This window comes from Odocoileus virginianus, chromosome 34 (genome assembly GCF_023699985.2).
Source record: "Odocoileus virginianus isolate 20LAN1187 ecotype Illinois chromosome 34, Ovbor_1.2, whole genome shotgun sequence".
NCBI classification, from domain to species: domain Eukaryota; kingdom Metazoa; phylum Chordata; class Mammalia; order Artiodactyla; family Cervidae; genus Odocoileus; species Odocoileus virginianus.
In genome coordinates, this window is record NC_069707.1 from 35,508,158 (window position 1) to 35,522,598 (window position 14,441).

The 14,441-nt window shown below is 35.5% G+C and overlaps 1 protein-coding gene across 10 annotated transcripts in view; it reads left to right on the forward strand.

The window, feature by feature from the left end:
- The window catches only part of PTPRK (protein tyrosine phosphatase receptor type K), a 594,471-nt gene that overhangs the window by 537,745 nt on the left and 42,285 nt on the right, over positions 1–14,441 (forward strand). For 5 of the 10 annotated variants that reach the window (XM_070461335.1, XM_070461337.1, XM_070461338.1 and 2 more), the window contains exon 14: positions 12,094–12,232. In XM_070461335.1, the coding sequence (XP_070317436.1) occupies positions 12,094–12,232 (139 nt within the window). Of the gene's footprint in view, positions 1–12,093; positions 12,233–13,244; positions 13,287–14,441 lie in introns of all 10 variants that reach the window. The other 5 variants (XM_070461331.1, XM_070461333.1, XM_070461334.1 and 2 more) reach the window with 3 other exon arrangements.

A 14,441-nucleotide genomic window follows, 5' to 3' on the forward strand; every position in this document is an offset into this window, starting at 1 on the left:
AGCTATGGTTAAAAAAATCTAGATTTGTAAAGAGTTCTCTGAATTTAATTATCATTTATGTAATTATTACACTTACTGAGGCCTTATATACCAAGTTTTGTCCTAAGGACTTTATGTATTTTAGCAGATGTATCTTTCCTTCAACCTGGAACCTAGGTATCGTTATCATTTCTTTTTTTACTGATAAGAAAACTGAGGAAAGCTGTGGTTAAATAACTTCCTCAAGTTTACCCAGCTAGTGAGCAACAGAGCTGAGACTGAAACCCAGATCCATATTTTTGTTATAAAAATATGGAGCTGACTCTCTTAACGGATGCAGAGGCAGTCCGTGTCCTCTGCCACCTCATGATTACTGGCAGAAGCTGATGCAGGTTCTCTTTTTTAGGTGAAAGCATGATCAATCTCGGTCTGAAGCATTCTCACAGACTAACCTAAAGCAATTAACTCACAATCAAAGGTCACCGATCATTCATGAAAGTAATTCACTGTGAAGTATAGCAAAAAAAAAAAAGCAGATCTTAATAATTCCCAAAGGACTGCAGGGATTGGGTTGTTGGGTACAGAATACGAAAGAACTAAGAGCTGTGTACAAAATATTTAAAGAAACAAAAATGCAAATCACAAAGATTAGCAAGATGCCATCAAGAGTAACTAAACAAAGAACCATTTGCAAAAGATCAAATGGAACTTTTCTACAGTTTTGAAATTTGTAAATAACTCTTTGGCTGGATTATTTTGACAGCAGCTTTGACAGAAGTGAGGGGATCACTTATCAGCCAAAGTTTAATCTGAAGGAGTTATCCATAGCAAAATATAAAGACCAGCCAAGATACTTCAGAAGGAGAGGACTACACATGGAAACATGCCCATGATATATTATAACATATTATAGAGCTATAATAACCTAAAACCATGTTATATCAGCACAGAGCATTTCCTTTCGGGAAATAATGGAAAATCTGGAAACTGAATTCCTGCATTAAGTGGTTTTGTAGATCATTGGATCAACTGAAAAGTTGTCCACAGAAACTGGATGTTTATGTAAGGTGGAGCAGTCTGAAATACCTTCCTACTGTATATTATACTCAGAAAGCAATTCCATATAGATCCAGGGTAAAATATTAAGTGCACAGTTTTAAAACTTTTAGAGGAAAAAAGAAGAGATTGTTTTTATTCAAATAAGTGATTAATATATTTGACTTCATTAAAATTAAGAACTGCTGTTGATCAAGCTATTCTATATATAAGGTGAAAGAAACATCACCCAATGGAAGGTATTTGCAACACATATAACTAGCAAGGAATTAGTATAAACACATAGAAAATTACTGTAAATCAATAAGAAAAAGATAAAAACCAAATGGAAAAAAAATGGGTCAAAGTTGCACACCAAGCATTTCAGAAAAGAAATAGGTATAAATACTTCAAACAAGTATCTCAAAGATGATTTTAGTAATCAAAGGCATAATAGATATCATTTTCTAGACCTAAATTGGCAAAAATTACAAAAGTCTGATAATGCAAAGTGTTAAGATGTAATTTAAACAGGGTTATATACACTGCTGTGAGTATGTTAAATTGGTAACAACTTGGCATTATCTTATAAAGTTGAATATTTGCAATCATGTAATAGTTACAGTCAAAATCTGCTGGATGCAATCTATAGGGCCACAGTTTGCCAACCCCTGGAGTAGAATAAGGAATATTTTGAGTATTTGAGGAGTGGCTGAAGCTTTTAATTGATTCTGGTGTAAGATACCCTAAAGTAATTGTCAGCAGACGAGATCAAAAAGGTTGATTATAGCTTCGTTTTGAAAGGCCTTATATGTCATACCAAGAACTTCTGCCATTCCTCTTAAATAGAAAACAGTTAAAGGACTCATTTAATCACCTTTGCATTTTCAAAAACTCATTCTGCTGGCAATGTAGAGGATAAATATGAGGAGGCTACGTGAGAAGCAGAAAGGCTTAGTGAAAAAGCAAGGTGACTGGGTCTTGATCTGAGTTAGGGAGAAGATGCAATCAAGAATTAATGACAGATTTCAGAGGTAACATAGTAGACAGACTCAATTGTGTTTAAGAAGTAAGAGAACACCTAAATCTGTATTTTACTGAATTGATTAAATTGAAATGGGAAGCTTAATGAAAAATCCATAGGCAAAATTAAATTTGCCCTTCATTAAATACTATGAAGTAAAAAATAATAAAACTAAAAATATTTTTGCATGGTTTTTGACCCTTAAGTACGTTTCTGAAATGTATTACTTATTTATTTTGCTTTTACAAAAAGTATTTATATTATTTCTTCAGGATTTTATGTAGCATTTTGAACTATGGGTTTAAAAACAAATTTAGAGACTCTAAGACTACAAAGAGATGCCTTAAGCAGTGTGAAATTAATTTAAAATATTTATAATATTAATCTATACTTCTATATCATAGTTGTTTAAAGCCTCCATAGACTTCTTCACTGTTATTTTCCACATCAGAAAGTTTGAGATAATGTCCATATCTTTATTAAACAAAAACAAAACTATATTCTTGTTTTCATTTAAAAAAAAAAGGTGTAACATATTTTCACTTTTCACCAATATAAAACTCTGATAGACCCTGTTTTTTAATCAATAATCTAAGACTAGACAAGTTTCATAAAATCATATGACATGATGAAGCAAGTGACTTCAAAGGATCACTGAGTTAAATAATGCATACTTCAAGATGCCCTTAAGGCTTAGCCGTCCACTGTGGCAGACTATTTAATTAATAACATGTACTTTACAAAACTCATCATTATATATTTATACAATAGACTGCTAAGATTTTTTTTTAAACTGTTTTTCAGTAATATCAGTTCCCCTATCCGTAACTTTTAATTTTTATATGATAGCCCCAAAGGGCTAATGTCTAAGCTGTCTCCATCCAAAGAAGCAAAATGTATTAATACTTCTACTTTCCACTATACATGCTTCAGTTTATAAAAAAAAAACTTTCCCCATCATGATTTGTGTGTGTATATGCTCAGTCACATCCAACTCTGCGACACCATGGACTGTAGACCGCCAGGCTTCTCTGGCCATGGAATTTTCCAAGCAAGAATACTGGAGTGGGTTGCCATTTCCTGTTTCAGGAGATCTTCCTAACCAGGGGATCAAACCTGCATCTCTTGTGTCTCCTGCACTGGCAAGTGAATTCTTTACCACTAGCACACCTGGGAAGCCCCATTATGTCACTTACTATTCCTAAAAACTATATAAGAAGTTCATCTTATGCCAATACTCAAACCCCCCCCCCCAAAAAAAAAAAAACAACGTATATGCCTGGTCATATATATCCTTGTGTTTTTTTAAGACAGCGGATTTTCTTTGTATCATTATGATCAACCATAGGCAAGTTTAGTTTTATTCTTTTATTTATTCAACCAGTATTTTGTACTATTACACATTTCCAGGTCCTATTAGAAATATGGTGGTAAGCAAAATAACACATGGTCCCTGCTTTCACGGACTTAACCACAGTTGGAAGCCTTAGAGAACTCTAGCTAGAGGAGTGACGTGACACAGTTGCGGTCTTAGACTTTGCGCTGCACTGTGGGTTTTGATGTGCATTAGGCAGAGAATGCAGCTGTGGGGTAAAACACGTGGCTTCCGTGTAATCTGGTTAAAGGATGATGTTGACCAGCGTTAAGTAGCAGCAGTGGGGATGGAGAAAGTAGAGACAGGAGATACTTTTTTTAAAAATTAATTGATTTACTTTAATTGGAGGCTAATTACTTTACAGTATTGTAGTGGTTTTTGCCAGACATTGACATGAATCAGCCATGGGTGTACATGTGTCCCCCATCCTGAACCCCCCTCCCACCTCCCACTCCCCCCACCCCATCCCATCTCTCAGGGTCATCCCAGTGCACCGGCCCTGAGCGCCCGGGACAGGAGATACTTAAGTAGTAGTAGTTTGCAGTTAATTGTATCAGGGGGAGAAAAGTCAAGTGTTCGTGTATGCCAGTTTACCCAGGACAATTCCAGTGTTTGCCTTTTGTTCTGTCATAATTATTGAGTATGAGTATTCCCCTTCACTTTCAAATGCATTCCAGTTTGGATGATAAATTATATGTTAACCCTAGATATAAGGAGAGAGAGGAACATTCAAGAATGATGCTCAGCTTTCTGTTTGAACGCTGTGTAGAAAGTTGTGTCATTTTCTGAACAAGTTCAGATTGGGATACGTTGTGTTGAAAGTGACTTTCCTACATTGAATGCAGACGTATAAAAGAATCCAGTGACTACCTGAGTCAGGAGCTCAGATTGGAGTCCTTGGTTAGAGATATGTGAATGTGATATATAGCTCTCTCTCAAAATATGTTATTGCATATACCCTTCTTGCAATGATATGAGGTGATAAAATGCCTGCTTGATAAGATGAAGCAAGATAAATGACATAAACATTGTATCTTATCATTAGGCTACTATTGACCTTCCAGTGATGTGTCAGAAGGAGGATCATCTGCTTAGAATGATCCTGAATCATGCAGCCATGATGAAGCTGATGGTTGGATGTCAAGAGCTGATGATGTGATGGTTAGGATTTCTGAGTGGGATGGATTGGGATGGTGCAAAATTTCATCATGCTACTCAGTATGTTTCCAATCATTTCTTTCTGGAATTTTTCATTTAATATTTTTAGCTGACAGTGTGCTACAGGTAACTGAAACAGTAGAAAGTGAAACTGAATTGGAAGGAGGGGACTACTGTATATTGATCTGAGAGTGATCAGCATGGATAGCAACTGAAGTGATAGAAGCAGATGAAATCACCAAGTCAAAAGTATGGAAACCTGAGTCAGGACGTTCAGGTTGTCACTGAGGAACTCAAAGCAGCATTTATTTTCTAAAGGAAATGAGGGAGGGACTCACAATGGAGATCTGGAAAGAAAAAGCCTGCATCATAGGAAAATTGGGAGATGATCAAGTAGTGGAAGCCCCAGGAAGGAATGTTTGAAGAAAACAGAGTAGGCAGCAATGTCAGATGCTCTCAGGAGGTTGTGTGAAATAAGTACACATGGGACTCAGAAACTAGTCAGTCATAAGAGACGTTGGTGATGGTTGATCAGTGCCACTGGGGGACATCAGCCCGGTTATAAGTAATAAGTAATAATTGGGAAGTAAGTATGAACAATTTTCCAGATGATAACTGACGAGGAGAGAAAGCATTAGTGAAATACCTGGAGGATTTGCAGTATGATGGTGTCTCTAAAGGCACTATGAGATCACCTAATATATGGTACTTAGAGGCTTCTATTTCTAAAATCTGTCATGAAGATGGATTGTACTTGTATGATTGCAGCTACTGTGTAATTTTCTTTTTAATTAAATGTATGTATTTTTTAGGTATTTATATGTTTTTTTACCTAAGTAAAGTTACTTCAACTATTTTTGCCCCCAAAAATGCATCTCATAAATTTGTTCCATAAACATAAAATACTGCCTTAGTTATTTTCCTGCTGTCCAAAGAATTATGCTGCTCTTGGCTTCAGAACACTGGGGACTCTTGGAATATTCTTTGGCAGATTAAAAAAGGTAAAGATTTATGGCAAAAGAAACCATTTCTGAAAAAGGTGCTCCACACTGCCTTTGTGTATGTGCATAAATTATGAACAGGGCTCAGGGGTGCAGTCACTGTAATAGCTTTTTTCTCTCTTTGAAGAAAATAGAAAATGCTCACTTAGGGGCTACTTCTTGTGTTTCCATTAATGAATCTTCCAAGCTTGAATGATTTTAAATAGAATATTTATGTTCCTTGGTTTAGTAGGGCAAAAACTTGGAGAAATGCATGTGATTAAGGTATATAATGTAATAAATTTATGCAGACATTTAATAAAAAACGCTGTTGGTAATAATAAGTCATAACTAAAGACTTTGAGGAGGATTCACAATCAATGGAAAACAACCAGCAAATCGTATGTTCCTGAAGAATTTGATTAGCCTTCTCCACTCAAGATTTATACTGATTTGAAGCATTGACAAACAGCTCTTTTGCACAGGACTTGTAATCATGACAAACAAGCAGTCTTACCCAACTCAGATGAAGAAGCTTTGTTTTATTTTTTTTTTAACTACATGGTAAATATTAATTGAAGCCCAGTGTTTTATAAGGACATATATTCTATGACTTTAAAGTAGTAACACTGTTTTACATAATAAATTATAAATATTTCACTACTTTGCAGACTGAATACACCTGCAGAGTTTCACTATCTTTGGCCAGAAGTTTACTTTTAGATTTGACTTTTTATTTCTGGAAATATGTTTAAATTAACTCAGGAGCAAATCAGTGTTATTAAATGAGACTTCTAAAACTTCTTCATCTTCTGTATTTGAAATTGTTTAGCCATCACCTGCATGTCACTGTTGTTATATAATTACTAATTGCAGTTAGTATTAAGGCTGGCTGTTCATACTGTGTATATGGTGAGAGTGGTCTACTTTTGGATGATCCTAGTAGTTCTGAAGATTCTTATGAAACATAACATATGCTACTTAAAGCATAATATCCTTGTAAAGTTATCTCATAATAGCATTTGTTTAATTGAATTAGAATGCTATATTAAAAATAGATTTACCTCATTAAACAAGAAATAATCTTCCAAAGCATTGCAAAAAGATTAATTCTGGGAGTTAGGGCAGAAAATCACAAAGGAATTATTCTTACCCTCTGAAAGGCATGTGTAACATAGAACCTTATTAGAGTAAGCTCTAAATCGTGAATCATGATGATTTGTTGCATGCCCTAAAGTTTCTTCTAGAGATTTCTACATCAAACATTCTGTCTCCCTATCTCAAGCAGTAACTGTGTCAAGCCAGTCCAATTTGACAATTGCAAACAATAAATATATTCCTTGTAGTTTTATATCCAACTTTGAAATATACTCCCCCTGCTTTTATTGAATATATATGTATACATACATAAATATGTAAATATATTTAAACATACATGCACAGTGACATACATGTGCATTCCTAACGTGGTTGTTGGGAAAGAAGAGATCTCCAATATATTTAATGCATGTTTTGATGAATTGAACCATAACATGTAGTTTGAAATATGATAAGCAATTCAATCTGAGTCAGACTTGCCTGTGGGTCTCCAAGAGGTGAGGGTCAACAGTTTGGCCTCAAGCCAAACAACAGGGAGGGAACACAGCCCCACCATCAACAGAAAATTGGATTAAAGATTAACTGAGAATGGCCCCACACATCAGAACAAGACCCAGTTTCCCACACAGTTAGTTTCTCATCAGAAATCTTCCATAAGCCTCTTATCCTTCTCCATCAGAGGACAGAATGAAAACCACCGTCAGAGAAAACTACCAAACTGACCACATGGACCACAGCCTTGTCTAACTCAATGAAACTATGAGCCAGGCTGTGTGGGGCCAACCAAGACTGATAGGTCATGGTGGGCAGTTCTGACAAAACGCGGTCAACTGGAGAAGGGAATGGCAAACCACTTCAGTGTTCTTGCCTTGAGAACCCAATGAACAATATGAAAAGGCAAAAAGATAGGACACTGAAAGATGAACTCCCCAGGTCAGTAGGTCCCCAATATGCTACTGGAGAAGAGTGGAGAAACAACTCTAGAAAGAATGAAGAGACAGAAACAAAACCAAACAACACCCAGTTGTGGATATGACTGGTGATGGAAGGAAAGCTGTAAAGAACAATATTGCATAGGAACCTGGAATGTTAGGTCCATGAATCAAGGCAAATTGGAAGTGGTCAAACAGGAGATGGCAAGAGTGAACATCAACATTTTAGGAATCAGTGAACTAAAATGGACTGGAATGGGGGAATTTAATTCAGATGGCCATGACATCTACTACTGAGGGCAAGAATTCCTTAGAAGAAATGGAGTAGCCCTCATAGTCAACAAAAGAGTCTGAAATGCAGTACTTGGGTACAATCTCAAAAATGACAGAATGATCTCTGTTCATTTCCAAGGCAGACCATTCAGTATCACAGTAATGCAAGTATATTCCCCAGCTGCTAATGTTGAAGAAGCTGAAGTTGAACGGTTCTGTGATGACCTACAAGACCTTGTAGAATTAACACCAAAAAAGGTGTCCTTTTCATCATAGGGGACTGGAATGCAAAAGTAGGAAGTCAGGAGATACCTGGAGTAACAGGCAAGTTTGGCCTTGGAGTACAAAATTAAGCAGAGCAAAGGCTAACAGAGTTTTGCCAAGATAATGCACTGGCCATAGCAAACACCCTCTTCCAACAACACAAGAGATGACTTTACACATGGACATCACCAGATGGTCAATACAAAATCAGATTGATTATATTCTTTACAGCTGAAGATGGAGAAGCTCTATAGAGTCAGCAAAAAACAAGACCTGGAGCTGACTGTGACTCAGATCCTGAATTCCTCATTGCAAAATTCAGACTTAAACTGAAGTAGGGAAGACCACTAGACCATTCAGGTATGACCTTAGTCAAATCTCTTGACGATTATACAGTGGCAGTAACAGATAGATTCAAGGGATTAGATCTGATAGACAGAGTGCCTGATGAACTATGGGCAGAGGTTTGTGACATTGTACAGGAGGCAGGGATCAAGACCATCCCCAAGAAAGAGAAATGCAACAAGGCAAAATGATTGTCTGAGAAGGCCTTACAAATAGCTGAGAAAAGAAGGTAAGTGAAAGGCAAAGGAGAAAAGGAAAGAAATACCCATCTGAATGCAGAGTTCCAAAGAAAAGCAAAGAGAGATTAAAATGCCTTCCTCAGTGATCAATGCAAAGAAATAGAGGAAAACAATAGAATGGGGGAAGACTAGAGATCTCTTGAAGAAAATTAGAGATACCAAGGGAACAACATTTCATGCAAAGATGGGCACTATGGACCTAACAGAAGCAGAAGATAATAAGAAAAGGTGGCAAGAGTACACAGAACTATACAGAAAAGATCTTCACGATGGTGTGATCACTCACCTAGAGCCAGACATCCTGGAATGAGAAGTTAAGTGGCCTTAGGAAGCATCACTATGAACAAAACTAGTGGAGGTGATAGAATTCCAGCTGAGCTATTTCAAATCCTAAAAGATGATGCTGTGAAAGTGTTGCACTTTGCACATATGCCAGCAAATTTGGAAAACTCAGGAGTGATCACAGGACTGGAAAAGGTCCATTTTCATTCCAATCCCAAAGAAAGGCAATGCCAAACAATGTTCAAACTACTGCACAATTGCACTCATCTCACACACTGGCAAAGTAATGCTCAAAATTCTCCAAGCCAGGCTTCACAGTACATGAACTGTGAACTTCCAGATGTTCAAGCTAGAGTTAGAAAAGGCAGGGGTACCAGACATCAAATTACCAACATTCGTTGGATCAGAAAAAGCAAGAGTTCCAGAAAAACATCTATTTCTGCTTTATTGACTACACCAAAGCCTTTGACTGTGTGGATCACATCTGTGGAAAATTCTTCAAGAGATCGGAATACCAGACCACCTGACCTGCCCCCTGAGAAATCTGTATGCAGGTCAAGAAGCAACAGTTAGAACCAGACATGGGACAAAAGGACTGGTTCCAAATTGGGAAAGGAGTACGCCAAAGCTGTATGTTGTCACCCTGCTTATTTAACTTATATGCAGAGTACATCATCCCAAGTACTGGGCTTGATGAAGCACAAGCTGGAATCCAGATTGCCAGGAGAAATATCAGTAACTTCAGATACGCAAATGACACCACCCTTATGGCAGACAGCAAAAAGGAACTGAAGAGCCTCTTGTTGAAAGTGAAAGAGGAGAGTGAAAAAGCTGGCTTAAAACTCAGCATTCAAAAAACTAAGATCATGGCATCCAGTCCCATCACTTCATGGATAATAGATGGGGAAAAAAAATGGAAACAGTGACAGACTTTATTTTCTTAGGCTCCAAAATCACTGCAGGTGGTGACTGCAGCCATGAAATTAAAAGGCGCTTGCTCCTTGGGAAAAAAGCTATGGCCAATCTAGATGGCATATTAAAAAGCAGAGACATTACTTTGCCAACAAAGGTCCACTACTCAAAGCTATGGTTTTTCTAAGAGTCATGTACAGATGTGAGAATTGGACTATAAAGAAAGCTGAGTTCCAAAGAATTGATGCTTTTAAACTGTGGTGTTGGAGAAGACTCTTGAGAGTCCCTTGGACTGCAAGGAGATCAAACCAGTCAATCCTGGACAGAAATCAGTCCTGAATATTCATTGGAAGGACTGATGCTGAAGCTGAAACTCCATACTTTGGCCACCTGATGCAAAGTATTGACTCACTGGAAAGCCCCTGCTGCTTGAAAAATTGAAGGCAGGAGAAGGGGACGACAGAGGATGAGATGGTTGGATGGCATCACTGAATCAATGGGCATGAGTTTGAGCAAGCTCTGGGAGCTGGTGATGGACAGGGAAGCATGGCGTGCTGCAGTCCATGGGGGTCTCAGAGTTGGAAGCAACTGAGTGAATGAACTGAACTGAACCTCTATTTGAAATTGGAAATTCCCTGAAGCCTGGATATATGGCAAGTGTCGTCAGAAAGGATAACTCCCTTGCTTAATGAAGAAACAAACTGAAGGCTTGCTTTTCTTTCTTGAGAATTATAGTTATCTTATACTGGTCCGTGGGGAATTTTATCCTGTCCTATCAAAATAATATGTTAAGATGGTTATAGTGAATTACTTTGGAGAATTAACTGTGTTCTCTGTAACACTTTTCTTCAAACTATGTTTCCTACTGATATACCTTTACATTGCCATTTTATGAAATGATACTGATACTGGATTTATTAGTTCTTTTTCATTTTCTCCTTGGATAAATTAAAAGTTAACAACCTGTGTCAGTCCCCTTTGGGAGGAGACTGTGCCTAGTTGAAACACTGGAGCAGATATTTAAATGTGCAGGTTTGGGAGTGAAAGAAGAGGTTGGAAGAAAAGCTAAAGAAGAAAGGATTGAATATAGAAAAATGGATACTTTGTAAAAGGGAATTTAATTATCCACTAGAAAGGTCTGAGGATAGATTTAGGGATCCCCTTGTTTGTTCATTCAGCCAGCATCTCTTGACGCTGTGATGGCTTCTTTAAAGCAGTTTCCTAAATATGCGTAATTCTAAGAATCACCTGTTCTCTTGTCACATGGATTCTTCGCAAGAAGGGGCCATGGGCCTGGAAACATGCTGCTTTAGAAGATGTGTTAGATTTTGTCTCTGTTCTTGAGCAATTTACAATTTATTCCGTATCTCTAAGCCTCAGTTGTTGTTTTTTTTTTAATCTGTAAAATGTAGATAATAATGTTTTCCCTGCCAGTTTTCAAGGCAAATAAAAGAAAAATGTCTTCAGAGGCTTACTGGAGCTTGTAGATTTGTTTAAGATTTGTAATATTAATTGTTTTTGTTTGTGAGGAATGGTGGTTGCTTTGAGAAAGAAAGAAAGTGAGGAGACAGAAAGAATTAAAAAAAAACTTTCGTCTTCTCAATGTTCTGTTTTTCAAGTTTGTATTCTGGATTTTATTTGTTAAGAGGATGTGAAATATTCCCTGGCAAATTTGTTTTCCATTGGTTATTCTTGTCTTCCTCCAAATCAGCGATTTATTTCAAATCTTTTAAATCATATCATAAACGCACACCTCCAGCACTTACACTAAAACCCTCTGTATCCCAGATAAATGCCATTGACACTACCTTAAAGGGTCATGCATGGCACCTTGCATTGGAGCAGAGAAGTACTTGTTGAATGAAGTGATAAAAGAATGGATCTCTAAATCCAACCTCATCTCTTTCCACCATACTCTTGGCTAAAAATCCTGTGTCCTTACTCTTAAGGACACTTGAAGGAAAATATTTAACCATTCCCTTTATTTTTTTATGTTAACAACACTCTCTTCAAAAAATACTTCCCTTAACCTTAAATCTCTCATGTTGGAGTTTAGCATGCTACCATATTTATATTTTCGAGTTACTTTTATTCAAATAAAATAAATTGTCCTTCTGTAGTAATACTTAGCTGGGAATAATTTTCCTTTCTATGATAATTAGCTGCTTTCAGTAATTTATTTTTTTGATTCATTTAGCAGCAGCAACAGAAGAACCAGAAGTGATTCCAGACCCAGCCAAGCAGACTGACAGAGTGGTGAAAATCGCAGGCATTAGTGCTGGGATTCTGGTGTTCATCCTCCTCCTCCTCGTAGTCATATTAATTGTGAAAAAGAGGTAAGACCTAATTTTGTTCTGTCCCACCCACTCACCGTTTGTGTCACAGTTACCAGTTTTCAGACACTTCTTTGTTTCCCTGAGCTCTTTTTAAATGAGAATAAACAACAAGAATTGAATTTTTAAAATATTGCCAGCTTCTAAGTATATTTCCCCTGCTTGGAAAATAAATTCTAATTGGTTATTTGCAGTTTAATTTTGGATATAAAATATGCTTTTGTCAATTTAACCTTGAAATCAATGTATGAATTTAAATTCCTCAAATGCTTGCGATATTAATGTATCTTATGTTTTGAAGGTTTTTTTTATTACGCATGGCAAAATTAGAGTTTATTATGATATTTGGTATATGAATTATTTTGTACTTTTACTGTTTTTCTAAATGTTGACTACAAATAAGATATGAGAAATATGAACATTATTTTATGTTGTACATTAATATTCACTGACTAAATACTTTAGCACTTTAATATGAAGAACCAAATTTTTAAATTGAGCATTAGTGTTTTATACTATAGCAACCAATATCGCCATCTTCTGGAATTATATGAAGATATTAAGACCTACAGGAATTTAAATTGAATTATATTTGGTAGATTAAGGTATACTTCTACTAGAAAGCATTTCAGAGAATATAGTTTTTTTAATTTGAACTTTTTCTTATTCTATAAAATATCATTATCTGTAAGGCATTGTTTTAGAAATTAATGGAACTCTCCAATCCTTCCAATTATATGTTTTAACAATATTACAATCTGGAAGGATTACTAAAAAATCTTTGCTGAGTATAGCTCTAAAATATTGGTGTATAGACATATTTCTCATTCATTAATTATATTGAATATAATAAAAGATGTTGCTTACTTCATACTAAATCATATAATATACTATTATGATTGTTATTTTGTACTCAAAATAAATCATTAATAATATAGATGACTCATACTACATGTTTAATGATTCTATAAGAGTTTATTTTAATGTATTGCCTCTTTACAATTACCCCCTGGAGATATATATGTTGGAGAAGACACATCTGCATTAGAAACATTAGGTATGCATTATAGTGTTTTGTGTTAAATTAGCTACATACGTGCTTTCCCCAATAGTGCTTTCTCTTTTTTCTGTTGTCTACCTCTGTGGTTGGAAATTATATCATATTTGAGACAGGAAGGTTTAAACACTTTACTAATAAATTTGCCAATCAAGATCAATAAATCATTGAATACAACTTTCAGATCTACTTAGTTTCTACTTAGTTTAAATTTATATTCGAGAGTTAAACTAAACTCGATATTTAGAGAGTTAACTTTGCTTTAGAGTTAAAAGTATTTCAGCTACTTCAGGCTGGATATGAAAACATGAAAATGACCTCTGGTTATGTCTTAGTTAAAATTGGGTTAATACTGGTTTTATTGGTTAATTATTTGAAAGCACTCATTTGTTGTTGTAGCCTTTCTAATCTGTGGCTGTCTGTTTCAAAAATAACCAAAAATGAAACATAAATTTTTTAAAGTACATCAAAACAATCTCTAAGCATGATTTTTCTGTGTGGTTAAAATGCTCTGACACTCTCTAAAACTGCCTAATGCATCAAATTCTTTTCCTGGTTCATATTTTAAATGGTTGGATAGATGAGCCTCTCTATTAAAATGTTTAATGTTTGAGTTTTCATAATTATGCTTTAATTGATTGTCTTCTACTAGAAAGTATGCTAGGGATTTTGTTCTTTTTCTTTTTTTTTTCTCTTTTCTTCATCACTACCTCTAGGACTAGAGAAGGTTGCAGATTTTATAGGTACATAAAGTTACATGCTTAGGTATATTATCTTCTATATAATATAACCAAGAATCCCTTACTTATCTAAGAAACTTCATAATAACTTTTAGTTATATATACATAGTATATCACACATATATTGTGTATGATCTAATCATAAATATGTTTATTATACATACACAAAGATATAGGTATTATAACAATGTTAGGATCAAAGTTATCAATTTTAGTATATCATGTAGTCTCCCTATATGATATGCTAATATACAAATTTATAATAAAAATAATAGAAAAGCAAATTATTTTAGCCTTGCATTATCTTTACTTTTATGGGAAATTAAGTTTCTCAAGACTTTATCTCTCACTGGGAGTAATATATGTAGGTATATTTCTCATGTTGAAAAAAATTCTGTGTATTTTTGGTTGTTGT